At 36.5% G+C, this 20,549-nt stretch overlaps 2 protein-coding genes across 18 annotated transcripts in view; one reads left to right on the plus strand and one right to left on the minus strand.

Annotated features, from left to right (window-relative positions):
* The window catches only part of FERRY3 (FERRY endosomal RAB5 effector complex subunit 3), a 50,523-nt gene extending 38,630 nt beyond the window's left edge, over nucleotides 1-11,893 (minus strand). The window contains exons 1-4 of one of the 2 annotated variants that reach the window (XM_054526318.2): nucleotides 11,612-11,893; nucleotides 9,538-9,732; nucleotides 7,683-7,828; nucleotides 3,356-3,537 (exon numbers count right to left, since the gene is read on the minus strand). In XM_054526318.2, coding sequence (XP_054382293.1) covers nucleotides 3,356-3,537; nucleotides 7,683-7,828; nucleotides 9,538-9,715 — 506 coding nt within the window. In that variant the 5' untranslated portion in view covers nucleotides 9,716-9,732; nucleotides 11,612-11,893. 2 annotated transcript variants of the gene reach the window in all.
* Nucleotides 11,894-11,923: 30 nt separating this feature from the next.
* The window catches only part of RAD51AP1 (RAD51 associated protein 1), a 77,962-nt gene continuing 69,336 nt past the window's right edge, over nucleotides 11,924-20,549 (plus strand). For 8 of the 16 annotated variants that reach the window (XM_054526695.1, XM_054526696.1, XM_054526703.1 and 5 more), the window contains exons 1-5: nucleotides 11,971-12,157; nucleotides 15,057-15,106; nucleotides 17,010-17,151; nucleotides 19,025-19,075; nucleotides 19,549-19,658. In XM_054526695.1, coding sequence (XP_054382670.1) covers nucleotides 12,141-12,157; nucleotides 15,057-15,106; nucleotides 17,010-17,151; nucleotides 19,025-19,075; nucleotides 19,549-19,658 — 370 coding nt within the window. In that variant the 5' untranslated portion in view covers nucleotides 11,971-12,140. Of the gene's footprint in view, nucleotides 12,158-15,056; nucleotides 15,107-17,009; nucleotides 17,159-19,024; nucleotides 19,076-19,548; nucleotides 19,659-20,549 lie in introns of those variants that run through there. The other 8 variants (XM_054526697.2, XM_054526698.1, XM_054526701.1 and 5 more) reach the window with 4 other exon arrangements.

Genomic DNA, 20,549 nt, shown 5'->3' on the forward strand with positions numbered 1-20,549 from the left:
GATATAAACTAAAAGGATTTTATCGTCCTAGTTAATTCAGGTAAATTGCTCTTAACAGTGAATTTTTGGCCGGGCGCGATGGCTCAGGCCTGTACTCCCAGCACTTTGGGAGGCCGAGGTGGGCGGATCACCTGAGGTCAGGAGTTCAAGACCAGCCTGGCCAACATGGTGAAACTCCATCTCTACTAAAAATGCAAAAATTAGCTGGGCATGGTAGCAGGCGCCTGTAATCCTAGCTACTCGGGAGGCTGAGATAGGAGAACTGCTTGAGCCCAGGAGACTGAGGTTGCAGTGAGCTGAGATCGTGTCACTGTACTTCAGCCTGGGCAACAGAGCAAGACTCCATCTCAAAAAAAAAAAAAAAAAAAGAGTGAATTTATACTTATTTATAGCACCGATTAAGATACTTATATATATATATATGATAAATTAAATTCAAGCAAGTTACACATATATACATTTCTATATATACCTTCTGGTAGTAAATATTCAATATCATTTAAATCCCACTTAGTTCTAAGGCAGATGACTCCATTAACTTTTAATAACTACTACGGGTCAAATGAAAATTATGCTTGCAAGTGAGATTCTTATTTAGAAACAGAAATAACTGCTAACCATTTATAAATACAAACTTAGATATAAATATATATTACTATTTTACATTACACATGTTCCCTCTAGTGGATAAAAGGTATCATTGCCATTTTTAAAGTTTAAAGAAATATCTAGAATCTGGTTTGCTTAAAAAAAGAGCACATTTCTTGTGAAGAAAAAGAAGACAGATAGAAATTCAACAAATAAAATTTCATGAACATTTATTTCATCCTAAATATGTCCAAAAGGCAACTAGCTAATCCTATACTTGATGATACAATATATATTTTCTATGATTAAGATAGAAGAAAATTTTATTACGTCTCAGATGAAATACTAAATATAGCCTGGCTTAGTATGTCAGATGTGACAACTCTGGCAACCTGTATATTATCTTGAAGATACTTAAAGAAAAAAAACATTATAACTTGTATTATTGATGCTGTGCCAAGAAACTGTCTTTTAAAGATGTACAATGGCATTAAAATGAAATAAGAAAATGTGTCATTTCTGCTCATGAAATGGATAAATAAATTAAGCATCAAAATTTTGGGTCAACCTCCACAGACACTAGTGAATTTCAACTTAAGTCATACTGTTCACCTTTGCAATAAATATTACCTACCACAGGAATACAGCTTATTTTTCTTTTTCAAGCTAGCGGTTTGGACAGGTTAAAAATAAATTACAAAACTTTTAAAAATAGATGAATTGAAGTATTATTTGTATGTTTAGAAAGAAAAAAGGCCAAACCCCATCAAGAAATATGGCCAAATATGATTTCAAACAATAAAATAAGCCAAAACAAACCTCTACTAAAAAACTATTCCATGAAAAAAAAGTATGAATACCAGTAAATGCAGGTAATTAGTAAGTTAACTGAACTTCCCAAAAGATAAAGAATCATGTAGAACACAAATCTTCTTCAGATTTAGAATAAAGAAGCATTATAGACTGTGAATAGCTAGATATAGAGTTTTCTGGGGGGTATAGGCAGCAAACTATGCTGCAAGTTACAGTCACTCAACAACTCAACGAAAGTACTAGGAATGGAAGTATAGGGAGCCAAAATGGGAATTTATCAATATACCCAAAGAGGCAGAATGAGTATAGTCACAGAAAACCTGACGGCTAATAGCAGATTCAGGATGACTTGAAGGTTATATTATTTGAAGGCCTAGGAGGAAAAATCAAACAAATGAAGTTCAACAGAAAGTAATTAATTAGTATTAGGTAATTCTACTTTTACGTATTTTTAAAAACCTAATTCTATATTTTGTTCTTCTTTTTAAACTATATTCACAATTTTATGGGCCACATAATAAAGAACTAGAAAAAAAATTTTGTCTTCCCCAGGGAAATATGTTTCAACTATATAGCTAGCGGCAACCACTCACTGCAGGTATCTCATCAAAAAGGAATAAACTGCCTCAATACAGCTGGTCAAGAAACCAAACCTATAAACAGTGACAAATATCTCAAAACATCACGTTCTTTTTGACAAAGAGATCATTCTAATATTTTACAAACTATGAGAATAAGTGGTCCAGAGGAGTGCAATTGTTATGAAAATTTACAAATCTATGCAATATAATAAAAATGCTAATTTGGTACACAGAAGAGAGTATCCCTCAGGAACAATTATTAAATACATTTCCTTATTATTTTTCTGTACTTAAAATCTTCTTAACCATGACAATGCTCCAAAGATTATTCTCATCTTGCTAGCCTTACTGTTTTCTAATGGGAAGCTAATAAGAACCAGGAACAAACCAGAACATCTTTTTAAATTTACTCCTTTGGGACTATTAAATCAGTTACACACACACACACAAAAGTGATTTAGTCCTAATATACTCTCACAATCAAAGCAACACTAAAACTATTATCTTAATGGCATATACACCCAATGTCTTAAATAAGTGTTTTTAAGATAATAAATATTATTAGATTCTGCTAAATTACAATGGATTATCTAGAAGGACACATCCTGAATTCCTATCACAATTTATATAGAGTTACTAGAAAGCAGTCAGGGAAGCCACTTATTACTTTAAAATAAATAATGCTAGAAGTTTTTTACATACTCTGAAGAAAAGATAAATAATAAAAACGTTGTTTGTATACTGTGTTAAGTAATCCATACAGCAGGAATTCAAATCTAATTACAACTTCTTGGAACAATACTAGTGTTATTATTTTTTTCTAAGGTACTTGAGCGTACAAAATGAACTGAAAGAGCCATGGACATAGTTAGAGCAGGGCAATACAGAGGTTCTGAATAGGGAGACAGAATGGTACAGTGGTTAACAGTTCTTAAGTCAGATTTCCTGGTTTCAAATTCCAGCATGCCCTTGGACAAGTTACTTATTTAAGCAAAAACTTCTTCATCTGTAAAATGGAAATAATAGTAGGGTTATGGTAAAGATCAAATGAGACAGGGCATCCAAAGCACTTTGCACAGTGCCTGGAACAAAGCAAACCTTCAACAGAAGAAATCTATTCCTCTTATTAGAGATAAGAATATATAAGGCCCACCGGTATCATTTATTTAGTTAAACCACTTAGAAGGTGTATAAACCTATGAGGACCCTCCCAGTTGTAGTTACCCATTTAAACATACAAGAAAATTAATTCTAATATTGAAGTATTTTTTTCTATCTTATCCTTTTTGTAAAAAATAAAAACAAGTTGTTCTGCAGGCCATCTATTTGACAACGTAACATTTAATTCTGATAATGCAAGAAATTTGAAATACCTCTCTCGTAATTTTTTCAGCTCCACATCTCTTTCACCAATCAGTTCTGAGATACTAACAAAGTAATTATGTTCCAAATTTAAGAGAGTTTCAGAGGCAGGAGAATGAATTAAGTCATGGTACACATCTGCAAAATCTTCATCCCAGCTGGGTTCTTCAGGCCTTGCATGCTCTAATGTGGTCTACAAGATAATACACAGACATTCTTAAATCATGATCTAGTATTTTTATTCAACACACTACTAGAAAAGTATGTATGATTCCATTTTTGTACTTCAATGACAGAAAGACCCTCTTTTTTATATATATATGTGTAAATATATGTGTGTGTACTATATAGGATTGTCTAAGCACAGAAAAAAAAAATGTGGAGAGATACAGACTAAGTTCTTAATATAAGTTACCCGGAAGCAGAAATGAGAAGGAGGCACTAATGTGGAGGAAGGGACAGGAAGTGTCCACAATAAGAGCATATGCTGTGACCTCATTTCTGTGAAATCTCACATACACACACACACACACACACACACACACGATCAACAAAATGCTAATGGTGGCTATTTCAGGACAGTGGGATTTCTGATAGCCTTTATTTATATTCTAACATACGGTATGGTAAAATAACTTGCATGCATTAGTTACATAATCAGAGAAAACTTTTCATTATTAAAAAAATACTGTTAAAGTAGGTTACATATTTAAAAAATAAGGTGATCTATGTGGTCACCTGCGAATGAAAGCCAAATCCATGTATACCTATATCAAGATAAATGTGTAATTATGCATTTAGTTTGACCTTTTCTAGTGTTACATTTTCTTTTTAAAATATCAGCAGGCTTTTAAGGATATAAAATGGTAGCTATTAAAATGATGAAGGGACTGAGTAAACGCTGATAGACAAGAAAAGCAGAAACAGGGAGAAACGAAATGGGAATGCCCTCAGCACACACAGATACATCCAGGGAGGTACAGATGCCTATCCCAAGGGCTGCCTCCTCAACTCATCGGAGGAAACTGATACTGAGAAGTCAAAGATCATATGATTTAATGGCATGAAGTGGAAATAAAACAAAGATTTTGATGTTTTTTCCATTATAGATTTTTGCAAAAGATACCTGTAAAAAAAAAAAAAACTAAATTCTTCCCTTTTCTTACCCACGAAAATATTAAAAACTGGAATTTATAATATGACTTGAGTAATAATTTACCTTAAAACAAACGAACACATCACATAAACAGGTATCTTGAACTCAGTCAGTCAACAGGAAAACTTTTCTAGTTTGTTCTCTTTCACTTCAATCAGTTGCCACATCAGAAGGCAGGAGACTAGCTGAACCTAGAACTACGATTTCATATACTCTATGCCTCTGAAACTCCAAAACTGTTCTGATAACTGTTCATCTTTAGACGTGGGACTGCTGTAGGAATTATAACCAGCCTACGGGACTTAACTTCTGTTTAAAATTCACTTCAGGGCAAAGTTGAAATTTTGTAGGGAGGAGCTACTGTAAGACTGTAGGGATGTGCTTGGCCACACATAACACCAGATGTTCAGCAGCCCCACTACCAGATCATCTAACTACAATAATCTGCAGCATTAATTTTAAACTCTGCCTAGGGGAAGCCTTATGAATAGGTAGAAGATACCTACGTGAGAAGAACTAAGCATAGTTTTTTCCTTGACCTAATTTACGCCACTCCCTCAGGACAGATGCTACTAGAAAGGGGACTATGACAGCTGAGAGGAATGGGGCACTGAGGAAGTGACTGCAGAGAGAAAGCGATTCCATGTCCAGGCCATTATTTCTCCACCTCCACTTTCAGGCATAATGCCTGACTTCTTTGAGGTTCAAACCATTCAGCACCCCTTATCTTTCATGGCCATCATTATCTAACAACCTACCTGTCTGTCACTCACCCTCATTTCTGTAAAGCTTTGGCACCAAGTTCAAAGACTTCCTCTCTGCCCCACATCCTGCCATCAACCTGGGTTACTTGGATATCCATGTGGATAACCATCCAAGGCCCTGCCTTCTTACTTTCCCGAACTCTACAATCTTTACTGTGGAGTCCCAATTAGGGAAAAGGAATCAGCCTGACAGGACCAGGGGAAAGCAAAAAGAGAAAGCAGATAAGCTGTAAGTGTGCCTTTCTTCATGGTCCAGACCAAGCTTGTCCAACCTGTGGCACAGGATGGCTTTGAATGCCGCCCAACACAAATTCATAAATAGTGAATTTTTGTTTTGTTTTGTTTTGTTTTTAGCTCATCAGCTATCCCTCATGTTAGTGTATTTTATGTGTGGCCAAAGACAATTCTTCTTCTTCCAGTGTGGCCCAGGGAAGCCAAAAGATTGGACACCCCTGGTCCAGGCCATGTAGCCCTCCTGCACTCACCTTTCACCAGACACCTGCAAGATAGCTGCCAGACTGCAGCTCACTGCAATCTTGGGGTTATCAGTACTGCACGCAGCACTCTACAGCATACAGCATAAACACTGTCCTATAAAATCTCCAGCAAGCCTTTGTTTCCTTGAAGTCAGCTTCTCTTCTGCTGGCCTGCCCATTGCCTCCTTGCAACGTATTTTCCTGCTTTCTCTAATAAATCTACCTTTCTTTATCTACAACTGTCTTGGGAAATTCTTTTACCCCTGTACCACCAGCCCAGATAGTCACATTCATCTGCAACATTTATTAGTTCTCCACACCACCTCAGCCATCCATTTAGTAACCTCACCAGAAACTCAGTCCATCAGTATTCAAACATTCTAGTCTCTGACTGTAAACTCCACCCAAGATTTCTCACTCAATAATTCCCAGGTAATTGATATTTAGCCTAATCAGGACCTCCACTTCATAAGTTTCTCAATGTTTTCTTTTTTTTTTTTAATCAGCCAGCAACTGCCACTTAGCTTCACTTCCTTCCCTATGTAGCTTACATTTTGTGATCTAGCATTCAACCGCTGTCTTGCCAATATCCTCAACTCCCTTGACTGATGTACGTTATCTTACCCACCTAACAAAACCCTCATCTTATTCCTCTTCTCTACGCCTGCAGTCAGGCTTTAGAGAGCTGTAGCAGAAAAATCACAAAACTCTATAAAGTTTATGGTGACAAACTGGTGCCACTCTTAATCTTGGCCTCAATGATGCCTGGCAATCCTATCATTCCCTGCTCAGTTTTCTCCTTAAATATCCAACAATCTTATTATACCTACTGCCTCATCTAAACAAATAACCTGTCTTTCCTTAAAGTTGAAACAATCAGAAGAGAATATTCTCAACTTCCTGCTACCAAATTAATAAAATTATCTGAATTTATATCCAAACTTTCCTGTTTCTCTTTGGCTACAAGTGGAGAAGCATCTGTCTTCCCAGTTACGATTAATTCTCCATTTGAGTTCTGGATTCTATCCCTTCCAGTCCTAAACTCTGCTGCCTTAAAAAACAAACAAACCTTTGACCTTGTGTTCCCATTTAGCCAGTGCCCCATCCTTCACCTCTTTATATTCAAACTTCTTCAGTTAGTATCCTAATTCTTCCTATTTCCACACTCCCACATTCTTAAAGTCAATGAAATCTCATTTCCACCACCACCAACTTACTGAAACTGATCTTGCCACAGACAAGATTACTTGATAAACGCAATGGATATTTTTGAGTCTTTTCTTTGCCTCTTATACTTGATGTCATCTTGGCATTCTCTCATAGTTTAATTTGCAGTGCTCTTTCTTAGTAAATAAAATCATTTGTGGTATACCTAATGGCATCTTAGACTTTATGAAACAGGGTATATTATTTAAATAGAAAATGATATTATGTGACTACACAACAGTAATGAAGATAAGTTTATAAAAGTAAACCAAAGGTTAAATGAATACTATTGCTGGTTTAGGGTTGCCAGATAAAATACAGAACACTCACTTAAATTAGAATTTCAGATACATAGTGAAAAATTTTTTAGTATAAATATGTTCCATGTAATATGTTATACTAAATGATAAAATAAATGATATACTAAAAATATTCATTTACCTGAAATTCTAACTTAACTGGGTGTCCTATATTTTTAATTACTAAATCTGGTGACCCTATGCTGGTGAGATATACGCAAGTAGCCTCTTGTTTTACAAAGGTATTACATAAAAAACATTTTGTCTTATGTGCTCACCCTGATATAGGAAGCACAGAAGCAGCAATATATATTATAGAATATTGGTATATGGAGAAAAAGGATCTTATAACTATTTCAGGATTACCATAGCATTTTAAAAATTTTCACCAAAATCCAGAATATCCTTGAAATTTACAATCTGACCTATTTTCTTACCTCAGCATAAGCTTTGGCCCATGTACTTGCCAGCTGATGTAAATCTACTTCACCTGATTTCACAGCTTCCAGGGATGCTTCAGCATCTCTGTCATAATCGCTCAGGGATTCTTCTTCTATAAACTGAGTCAGAGCTTCTTTTAAGTCTGTTACAGGGACATCAAACACCATCATCAGCAAAGTCCAGGTATAAATAGGGAACATTTTACTTGGCTGAGAGTTCCAATGTGAAATCTTATTTTTAAATTTTTATTTATTTATTTAGAGATGGGGTCTCTGTTACACAGGCTGGAGTGCAGTGGCATGATCACAGCTCACTGCAACCCTGAATTCTCGGACTCCAGTGATCCTCCCACCTCAGCCTCCTGAGTAGCTGGGACCACAGATGCATGCCACCATGCATGGCTAATTTTTGTATTTTTGGTAGAGACAGGTCTCACCATGTTGCCCAGGCTGGTCCTGAACTCTTGAGCTCAAGTGATCCACCTGCCTTAGCCTCCCAAAGTGCTGGGATTACAGGTGTGAGCCACCTTGCCCGGACATGAAATTTTATTTTATCAAGCTGATACTCTTAATAGAATCTCCAACTAAAACGAAATCAGCTTAGGGGATCATTTAACTAATTTCATGATTATTTTCCTTTACTATTACAGGCTATTGCAGACAGAAAGGTCAAAAGTCTTAACTCTTATGTATTCCCTTGATACTAGTAAAGTAATGTTACTTTCTTAAGCCTGATATTTCAGTTTGAAGCCAAGTGGGTATAAGTACATAAAGAAAATGCTACAGATTTTGAGTGTCTGAACATTACTGTATTTACATTAAAAAGAGTTTTCCATGTAACTTTAAAGGGTACATTGTTACATCCTTTGAAAGAGAAGTTAAATGACTAGCTTATTAAAACATTTAACTCAGATGACTGACCGATTTCAGTTTTACAGACACCACTTAGAGAATGATATAATCGAAGAGCACTGAGAGAGAAGTTAGGACACCTGTGTTCTGGCTTTGGCTCTATCATTATCACTATGTTCGCCACTTTAGACGGTGGTTCACAACCTTAAGTGTGCATTAGAAACCCCTGGAGGCCTTATTTAAACAGACTGCTGCATGCTACCCCAGTTTCTGATTCAGCAGGAATGGGATGTAGCCCGAGAATGTGCATGTCTAACAAGCTCGCAAGTGATGCTGTTGCTGCTAAATGATTAGAAACCATATTTCAAGAACCACTGCCTTGGGCAAATAATTTAACCTCTTTATGTTCCAGTTTCCCTGTTTGTACAATGTGATTGGGCTATAAAGCTTCTAGGTTCTCTTATAACTCTAACCTGTGATCTAACATATTCTGAATTTTAAATTTTTCCTAGACTGTGAGATAGAACACAGACCTTTAAAAATGGTTTAATACATATAACTTTATAAAACTAATTTAGGTAAGCAAAGACTATTCAAAAATTAGTACACTTTCTGTTCTACGGTATCTCAGAAATTAATGACCAGATTATTAAAAGGGTAACCAATTTAGCACTATAATTCTATTACCACGATTAGCGATAGCTAAACTGCCTTATAACTTCACCCAACTAAATTCAGAAGAGCTCCTCTAATTCCAAACTTTGTAGCTAATTTTTCATTATAAAATCTAATTTGTATACTTTATAAACAACTACCACTTATAGGAAAAAACACTCAATAAAAGAAAGCTCTGGAGAAATGTTTTTATTTTTGGAATCAGTTCCTATGTTGTGGCTGTTTCCAAAGCTTCTTAGGTTTATGCTTTCTAATATGAAACTTCTAATGACAGACTATTGAAACTAATAAAGTGGTGTTACTTAAAAAAAAAATCAGTCCTCACCTTTTTCTATAAAGCACGGTAAACTGTGCAGCAGCATCAGACGTCCATGTAAATGACTGGCATTCTCTTGAACAGGAAATCTGAGTGGCACTCTCAGTTCTAAGCACTGACTTCCTACTTTAAATTTATATACAAATTCTCTCTCTCTATTGCAGAATCTTTCTCTGTTTTTCTTCATATTCTTTGACAGGATTTCTATAGAACTAACAAAAAAGCAGTAGGTTATAAGTCCATAAAGAAATTATGTTTCATTATTGCTGTCCCACTTCTAAGAAAACATTCCACCATTCAAGAGATTTTGTCTATGAGCCAATTACTCTAGTTTTTGCCAAGTGTTTATCCCTGTACTTCCATCTTCATGATGAAAACAAAGTGCTTCTTAAAAAAAAAAAAAAAAAAAAAGACACTTTGTTTTAAACTTGATTTAAGAAAAAAAATTATGGCCATAAATTACTTTAAAGTCCAAGGCAGGGTTCTCAATAACAGGGAAGGACCATGGAGAGAAGAGGAGAGAGAATTCTTAGGGAGAGTTCATGGGTGGGGAAATACAAAGCTTATGAAACCGTTGGTAAAAAGAAAGTCAAAGAAGCAGATCAGGGATCAAGCAGTGATCCTGGAGAACTTAGAGGTTGTGGTTATGAGATCCGATTTGGGGAAGGGGAGTAAGAAAGTGTAAGAAAGATTTCCATGTGGGAAGAAGATACACAGAAAAGAGGGAGTACAGGACCTCCACTTCCGGCCCACACCCCAAAGGCAAACTAGACACTACTAAGGAAGAACATCTAGTTAAAGGGAGTAAGTATCAACATCAATTAAAGATTAATTTATTCATCAGCCTTGTAACTGGACTTACTATGGCTAGACTTTCTCCCAACAAATCAGTTCTCACATTATTTTCTACACTGAAGTTATAGTAATCTTTCTGTTAAAAAAAAAAAGGAATAAACTTATCTGATCATGTTGTTCATCCGCTTAAAAACTTTCTATGATATTCCATTGCTCTCAGGATAAAATGTAAACTCCTTATCCCAGTTTACAACACCCCTGCTTATATTTCCACTCTTCTCTCAGAAACTGCACCTCTCCTTCCTAACACACAAATTCACAAATTTTATTTTCCAGCCATTCTGAACTTCTATCAACACCAAACTTCTCTTTCCAAGCTGAATTTTTTTGAATGCCTTTTCCTTTGCCTAGAGCACTCTTACTGATCTTAATTTCCTTGGATAACAATTGTTAATTCTTCAGGTCTCAGTTTAGCCTCTAGGAAGACTTATCCAACACCCTAAAACTGGATTGGGTCCCGACAGGCTCTCTCATATTAGCCTGGACTTATTTGAATCATGGCACTTATCACGCTCTATTTCTTACTCTTGCTAGAAAACAGTCTTCTTGAAGTGGAAGGAATACTGTCTTGTATTCCATGTATTAGGCAGGATGTTGGGAATGGCAAGAACTAATAAATCATTGTTGGATTGTATGGCATTTTTATTTTATGGTGCTCACTGGAAAAATAAAGAACAAGCAATTATTCATACCGTTCTTTAAAAAGATATCACCTAAAATATAAAAAAAAACTCAAAGGATTTTTGTACGTGTCGTGGGGCGGGGCTAAGTTGAATTATCCAGACTATATTTTCAAATCTGTGTGTAGGCTATACACAAAAATCTTCGTCTATTTCACCATAATGCAAAGCGATAGGGTATGTTGAAAAATGTTGGAAAAAAAGGCAAACACAAAAGCTCTGGTTCAGCATTTAGACTTGTGTTTCAAGAAACTGATAAGTTTAGTTCTTTCTCCCCTCACTCTTTTTTTAGACTAATGGTCTATCCTGAAGCCTTGGCTCAGTTTTAGCAACCGTGAAATCCAGGAAGGTTTCCCATAAGAAAACGGGATGGGAGGAGGGCTGGACCGAACACATACAGCTAACAGAGCGGAGGCTCTGAGGCTCACATTAGTCAGGGAAAAGGAAGGCAGACGGTCGAGCTGAGAAACTTCAGCCGGGTGAGGGGACTAATCCCTCTGCAACGGGTGTCAGTCTGAAAGGGCGTCCTCACTCGGTTCTGGGCTCACCTCGTCCAGTTCCGAAGTCCTGAGCAGTCCGCTCACTCGAGCTGTCAGCGCGTCCTGCACTGGGAAACCAGCTGACTTGCCGACATACTTTTTCCACCCCGCGGATCCGCGACCGTAGATTCGCCACATCATTTTCTATTTCCTGGCATCTCGCAGAAAATTTCTCAGTCCAAGTGCCCCTATGTCCCAACCTGTTTCAATTTGACCATTTGAAAAGTGCAATAAGGTGTATTTCTATTGTTATTCTGTATTTCAGAGACAGAGCAAATCCGCCGTTGACGAAAGTGCAGAGACAAAGCACAAACTCGGCTCTGGTGGACCGGATACGGAAAAGCGGTGCCTTGGGAAGGGCGGGAGCAAATTCGCTTTCCCCACAGCGCGTGCGCCGCCGCAAGCATGGCTGGTGATGATTGGACGACTGGTAACAGGGGGCGGAGGGCCCCGAGGTCTGGTTTTGGGCGGGAATTGAAACCGCCGCTGAAGCCAACAAGAATTTGAGAACTGTAAATACCAAGCCTTGAAAGGGACCATGGTGCGGCCTGTGAGGTGGGTAGTTGCTGACATTCGTCGGGGTGGAAAGAAAACTAAGAGAAAAGGCATGAGACTAAGGGGAAAGGATCGAGTAAGACCGGAGGGCAGCGATGGTGGGGTTAGGATGGACGGTTATCAAGAACCCAGACTCCAGTGAGAGCCACCCGTTGCTCAGAAGTATCCTAGCATCGTAGCTTTTTCCTTCTCTTTGCCTCCCTCACAGCCGTCGCCGTTTCTTTTACCAAGACCTTGTTGTTAGCTCGTTTCACCGAGCGCCCAATTATGTGTTATTTTATTTGTTCATCACTGTAGTTATTTGATATAGAAAGAGTAAGCATTCCTGTTTTATTGATTTAACATTTCTACCTATAGAGGGTAAGTTATCTGAGTCATACAGCCCAGTAAGTGGCAGGGCAATACTCAAACCTAAGTCATCCCACTCCAGATCCTCTGTGCTTTCCATTGTGGTATTAGAAACGATTCTTCAATTTACACAGTTGAGTGCCATGGAAGCCTACGGTTAGCCATTCATTTAGTAAAATTATTGAATATATTCACTTCTTTAATGTACGAGGTGCTGGAGGTTACATTCTAGCGGGAGGTGAGGTTAGGGGGCCGAAAATAAGCCTCGAAATATGATAAGAGTGCGAAAGAGGAAAGCACTACTTTGAATATAGTAGTTAGTATGTGACTCTGAGGCGATAATACATGCACTGAGTCATGAATCGGGGTAGAGGGAATAGGAGCCAAGGCCCCATACTTGACCATATTTTAGGGACAGTCTAAAGCTGTAGGATTAACAAGCAGTGGGGAGAATCATAGGGGATTAGGCCAGAGAAATAGGCAGGTGCCAGAACAGATAGGGTCTTGTAAGTCTTAGAAAGGAGTTTAGGTTTTATTTTAAGTCAATGGGAAGTCAGTGGAGGGTTTTAAGTAGGGGAGAGAAATCTAAGTTTGCTTTTATAAAGGTCACTGGCTGCTGGTGGAGAATAAATGATGGATGGGGTGACCAGAATGGGAGCAGGAAAATCAGGCTATTATATCATTGGAGAGCGGTTTGGGATAGGGTATTATCAGTGGGCATGGAATGGAACAGATGAATTTGGGATGTATTTCGGAGGCACTGCAGACAGAACTTGCTGATGAAGTAGATGTACAGGTAAGGGAAAGAAAGAATCAGAGATGACTCCACAATAGTTTTGGTCTGAGCTACAGAATGGATGATCTTTGTATTAAGATAGGGAAGACTAGGAAAAGGAAGGTCAGGAGGTGTGAGGGATCAAGATTTCTGTTTCGAACATGCTGAATTTGAAATGAGTTTTAAGCATCCAGGCAGTGGAGTCATAATCCCTTTGTATGGAACAGCAGTTGTTAAAGTATGGTCTACAGACCTCTGGGGGTCCCTGGAAACTTCTCTAGAGGTCTATGAGGTCAAAACTCTTTTCATAACAATACTAAGACATGATTTGCCTTTTTCGCTGCTTTGTCATTTGCACTGCAGTGACGATAAAACTGCTGGCACCTCAGAACAATTAAGGCAGTGGCACTAAATTGTACTACTAGTCTTTGCAATGTTTACTGCTGTACTCTTAAAAGTAAAAAAAAAAATTCATTTCAGTTGAGAATATGCTTGATGAAGTAGTGGAAATTATTATATTCATCATAGCTTAACCCTTAAGTATACTAATTAAAAATAGGCTATTGATTTTATTTTACTATTATTCAAGTTCAGAATTTCTAAAGGGGTTTTCACATTTTATTCAGCTCTAAATTCTTTAACTCTGAAGAGTAAGAGAGTAATATGAGTGCACTTCTTAATATTTTGCGTGAGGAAGTACACATAAAGCACTTCTACATACTGATGTGTGATAGTTTTCTCAAGGAAAAGCACTTGTGAGATTGTCTGAGTTGTGAGCTGAGCTTACCTCTTTTTCATAGAACATTCTTTTTTCTTGAAAGAACAACCAGCTGACAAATTCACATTTAGCCATTTGGAAAAATATAGAAATAAAAACTAGAAAAACATTTTATTTAGTACCTAGAGGAGGGAGGAAAAAATTATTTTTTTCACTTTGAATATCATTTTCTTTTAATGCCCTCTGAAGTAGTACAGGTTGAGCATCCCAAATTTGAAATGCTCCAAAATTTGAAGCTTTTGCAGTATCTACATGGCACTCAAAGGAAATGTTCATTGGAGCACTTCAGATTTTAGATTTTCAGATTTGGGATGCTCAGCTGGTAAGTATATAATGCAGATATTCCAAAATCTGAACAAATCCAAAATTCAAAACATTTCTGGTTCCAAGCATTTCAGATAAGGGATACTCATCTCAGGTGGCAGGAACAAGGTCACTCACCATTTTTAAGTGTCCATTGCATAAAAATGTTATTTGGTATTGTGGAGAGATTGAAAAAAAAGAAAGTAGCTTTTAGTGTCAAGACATTTATAATCTAGTAAGAAAGATAGAATGCACACACAAAACAGAAGAACACGTACAACGGGAACTTACAAATGCCCAACAGCAATTAAACAGTATAGCAATTATAAATGTTAATTATATAGATTATTGTTTGTAAATTATCTGAATTTTTTTCCTTTATCATATAATTGAAAAGCCAACAATACCCAGATATATTAGGTATAGTTGTAACTATTTTAGCTAATGATAAATCCCTGTGGTAAAATGCAAATTATGTTTAGAGTTAAATATTCTTACATGAACCCAAACACATTTTCATTTATTCAAACACATTTCATTTATTTAACACATTTTAATTTATTTTGTTTATTTATTCATTAATTATTAATAAATGAATAATATTAAATAAATAAATAATATTCATTAATAGCCTTAAGTAATAGAGGTAAGAAATTGACATTTGTGTTAATGAAAAAATTCTGTTTTGGTCATAGACGTAAGAAACCAGTCAATTACTCACAGTTTGACCACTCTGACAGTGATGGTAAGTAAAGCTTCTTATTTTTGCTCTAAAGATTTGGAAACTCATTTCCTCAGAATTTATATGGCATATATAGCTCAAACACTGACTAAATTGCCCAGTTGCATATGAGGTAGGTCTGGAAAGATAGTTTTCTAATCATTTGGGATAATTATGCTGATAATTATACTGATAAAAATTATGTTAGTAGGTGATAAATGAACAGGCCAGGTGAAAAGTCTCTTTAGATCTAAACTACTCTAAGTCCATAGTTGTCACATAGAGGTTTGTCTCCTATTCCATCCCTGAAGAAGGAAAACACTGTCTTTTTGAGATACAAAGATGTTACAGCATATTATATAAAATTCCTATTAATGATACTATAAAACAAGACCTTGAAGAAAGGTTAGACTTATGTTATGCCTTTTAAGCATTAGTCATATGTTTACTTGACTCTGCTATGATTGAAAAGTTTGAGGAACATTGCATTAGATTATGTTATACATTGAAGTGGATTTAATATTTCTTTCTTAGACCACTAGAGTTTTCTGTAAGTCAAATATTTAGTAAGTCTTCGGTTTGAAGGAGTCTGTTTTTGCCTTGAGCACAGCCTTAACTGTGTCTACCACTTGGGAAAAAGAGTGTACAATATAACATCTAGCTTTTTTTTTTTTTTTTTTGTCATCAGTCTGTCATCAGATACTTAGAAATTGCCAGGTGTGTAGTAGTAGGTGGGGGGTGGCAGTAGGTGGGGGGAGTCATAAGTTATCTTATTTTTACATGGGGAAGCATATAAGAGACAACAAGTATTAGTGCTTGCTGAGTATGTGATTAAGACTACATAGACCCTGAAGGTATGCATGTATGCGTTGTGTGCATGTATGCGTTGTGTGCATGTATGTGTTGTGTGCGTGTATGTGTTGTATACATGTGGAAAAGCCACAGTAGTAGTTTTACGTTGACAGTCAAGAGTAGAACTACAACAGTTCAGAGGATTGGTAAGACAGAAAAACCTGTGAGAAACAGTAATGGACTGGAAAAGAACATCCTTTTGCCAGAAAATAAGAAGTTACTTTGGTAGGATCTTAGGAAGATCATTATGGTAATGGAAAGAGAAAATACTACTATTGTAAAAATCCTCAAATAGCAGCTACTTTCTCTTCCCCCCATAATGCTTCTTATTTGCTCTAGCATGGTTAATGTACTAGGAATAGGTAATGGACTTTTTTTTTTCTTTTTTCTGAGACGGAGTCTCACTCTCGCGCCTAGGCTAGAGTGCAACAGCGTGATCTTGGCTTACTGCAACCTCCACCTCCCAGGTTCAAGCGATTCTCCCGCCTCAGCCTCCTGAGTAGCTGGGATTATAGGCGTCCGCCACCATGCCTGGCTAATTTTTGTATTTTTTAGTAGAGACAGGGTTTCACCACGTTGGCCAGGCTGGTCTTGAACTCGTGACTTCAGGTGATCTGCCCGCCTTGGCCTCCCAAAGTGCTGGGATTACAAGTGTGAGCCACTGTGCCTGGCCCAAGTAATGGGCTTTGAAAAAAGATATTTGGCTACATTGTGAAGTTCCCATAAAAATAATTTATTTCCACTTTTCAATGTGATTAAATTCTACCAATTTTTCTAATGGTTTTACAAGTTTTTAATCATTTTTTCTTTGACATTTATATGCTGTCTTAATTGCTTTTGCAGTTTTTAGTGAATTGGTTTTTGATAGACTGATATTTTTAAATATAAAGGGCACAAAAACAAAAGTCGAAATAGATGAATGAGAATAAAGATAAACAAAATACTAACGATGATTTTTAAATTGTGGAAATTAAACAATCTGCCTAGCCTATAAAAACTTGAACACACATTGTAATGATTTTCATTTACGAAGAAAATAATATTTTTCTTTTGGTTTTAATTCACACATGAATAGATGATTTTGTTTCTGCAACTGTACCTTTAAACAAGAAATCCAGAACAGCACCAAAGGAGTTAAAACAAGATAAACCAAAACCTAACTTGAACAATCTCCGGAAAGAAGAAATCCCAGTACAAGAGAAAACCCCTAAAAAAAGGTGAGAGGTAAGACATGCAGTAAATATGTGATGTTAGATGCGTTAATTTTAAAGAGACACAGATTCAAACGCTTGGTTTAAATTAGAACTTGAGCAGAGTCATAGGTCTTATTTTACTAGGTGCATGTCAGAAAACAGGACGTACTATTTTTTTCTGGCTTTCTGACTTAAAGAAATTCACAAACATACAAGGAAGTATCATTAAATATTAAGACAATAATGATTGTGGAATTCAGAAGTTATGACTGGTTTTGACAGGACCCGGCACTTGTCTCTGAATTCCTCAAATCATACGAGACTACTTTGTTAAAAATGACATTAGATGACTTAAGATGATTAAGACACAAGATGACTTAATATGAGGACAGTTTTTAAAATATAAAACCATGTATTTTTTTGCAGAAAAAGATGTCTTCTCCCCATGTTGTTAAGATTTATCCAGCAGTGAGAAGTTCCCATAGTTTCTAGACTAACCATGGAATTCCATTAGATAGTACCAAGAGGCAGAAAGGAGTGAAAGAAGTCCTTAGAGACCCAAAACTTGCAGTATGGAGAAGAGATGGGTGGAAGGGGAATATTAACAAATGGAACATGGCATATATAATGTTTTACTGCCACAAGTTTCTCTATGAAAAATGAGTTAGCCTGGAGAAACTTACCTCATGTCATGCTCTTTTTTGCTTTTTTTTTTGGTTTTTGTTTGTGAGTTTCTTGTATTACATTTTAAATATATAGAAAAAGGAACCCACACGTGGGAGAAAATATTTGTAATCAGATAACTGATTAGGGACTGTATCCAGAGTATACACAGAACTCGTAAAACTCAACAGTAAAAAGACTAACAACACAATTTAAAATGTGCAAAAGATTTGAATAGACTTTCTCCAGAGAAGATACACAAATAACCAATAAACACATGAAAAGATGCTCAATATCATTAGCTGTGAGGGCAATGCAAATCAAAATCAGAATGAGATAATACTTCACACCCACTGGATGACTTAATGAAAAAGACAAGGAATGTGGAGAAATTTGAACCCTCATATATTGCTGGTGGGAAAGTAAAATGGTGCAGCTAAATTGGAAAATGGTTTAGCAGTTCCTCAAAATGTTAAACATAGACTTATTACATGACCCAGCCTATGTATGTATCCAAGAGAAATGAAAACATATGCCCACACAAAAACCCATACATGAATGTTCATACCAACATTATTCATAATAGCTAAAAAAATTGAGGCAATCTAATGTCTCTCTGCTAATGAATGGATAAGTAAAACGTGGTATCCACAAAATGGAATATTTTTCAGCCATAGAAAGAAATGACTACTGATAACTGATATATACTGCAATATGGATGAACCTTGAAAACATCATTCTGAGTGAAAGGAGCCAGATATACAGGTCACATATTACATGATTTCATTTGCATGAAATGTCCAGAATAGTCAAATCCATAGAAACGGAAAGTAGATTAATGGTTGCTGGGGGCCGGGAGAGGGGTAAACAGGAAGTGAGTGCTAATGGGTATGGGGTTTCTTTTTGGGGTAATAAAGATGTTCTGAAATTAGGTAGTGATGGTAGTTTTACAACTCTGAATGTACTAAAAACTGCTGAATTGTTTACTTTAAAAGGTAAACTTTATGATATGTGAATTACAGCTTAAGAAAACTGTTACTCCAAAAAAATAAATTCTTTAAGGTACATCTCAGTGCTTCTTCCTTTATATAACTTTTCCTTATCTTTCTTTGATGTTTTTTTCCTCTTATACTCCATAGCACTTTTGACCAGCTTGAATAGGACTTTATAATCTGCCTTTTATAGGATAATTATTAGCATGTCTTATTTCCCCACCCTCCTCCTTTAATTGCAGACTCCCTGAAGGTACTTTTAGTATTCCAGCTAGTGCAGTGCCTTGTACAAAGTAAGTGCTTGGTAAAATATTTGTTAAAGTCTGGATTGGGAGGAAGAGATGTAAAAAAATGATAATAATTTTAATTTAATGTAAGAGCTAGAATATCTGCTAAAGGGGAGTGGGTGAGGTCAAGGAAGAGTTTTAAGTGGAAGTGATGTTTGAACCAAGTCTGTTTTGGGTTGAGTAGGGTGTTTCCCACCTGGAAACAGCTGGTAGTAAGGTGACACATTACAATGAAAGGGAACAGTCATTGCAAAGAGGCACATGGTCCTCCTATTTCAAACCTCTTATTCTGTATGTAACACGATACTGTGACATTTTAGGAGTCTTATCATCAAAGGTCTGTTAATGATGATGATTGTTTAAAACATTTTTGCGAAGTTAGCAACTCTGGAATAGTAATTTAGAGAAATCTCAAACTTTGCTCTTTAGTTGAGATTGATATTTTGAAGAACTCATTATTACTTGTGTATCTATTTTAGGATGGCTTTAGATGACAAGCTCTACCAGAGAGACTTAGAAGTTGCACTAGCTTTATCAGTGAAGGAACTTCCAACAGTCACCACTAATGTGCAGAACTCTCAAGATAAAAGTAACTTTATTTTCTGTATATTTCTATTTCTATTTGTATAAAAACCTTTTCGGTGCTTTTGTAATTATTTGTTTGGGTGGGCCTTCACAGAGGAAAGAGGTAAAATGTGAATACTTTGCACTAAAAATAGACCCATTTGCAGAGAATACGATTGGATTTAGTTCTTAATTCAGCTGCCTAAATCTCATACAAACAGACATACATCTCTGCTTAACACCCAGCGTAAGCTTGAGGGCATGGACTGTGAGCCTCAGTGTTCAAATTGTATGTTGTTGTACAGTGAACATTTAATTTCTTCATCAAATGAATTGATCTGTACAGTCCTAACAATCCATCTCCATTTTTTCCAGATCAGTTGAACATACCCTAATTATGGTAATTTTTATTACTTGCAAAGGTCAAAGGTATTAACTTGGTTAGCAAGCTCAGTAGACTTAAGAGAATGGCTTTTGGATTTCTCTGTTGATTTTCTCCTTTGATTTTTCTGGCAATATATTAATATTCTAGAGAGGCAGAAATCATTATTCCTGAAAAAGATACTCTACTGCTAAAATGCTTTTTGGCTTAAAGTTTTTATGTTGGGGGATATTTTAGCTTATTATCTTATTTAGGGGTATACATGGAGCTTTTTTTCTTTGTTTCCTAAATCAGTACTACCTCCTTATTTATTTATTTATTTGAGACGGGGTCTCACTGTCATCCAGGCGGGAATACGGTGGCATGATCATGGGTCAATACAACCTTGACCTCCTAGGCTCAAGCAATCCTCCCGCCTCAGCCTCCTGAGTAGCCCGGACTACAGGCATGTGCCGCCATGCCTGGCTAATTTTTTATTTTGTAGAGAGGGGTCTCACTATGTTGCCCATGCTGGCCTCAAACTCCCAGCCCCAA

Source organism: Pongo abelii, chromosome 10, assembly GCF_028885655.2.
Source record: "Pongo abelii isolate AG06213 chromosome 10, NHGRI_mPonAbe1-v2.0_pri, whole genome shotgun sequence".
NCBI lineage: Eukaryota > Metazoa > Chordata > Mammalia > Primates > Hominidae > Pongo > Pongo abelii.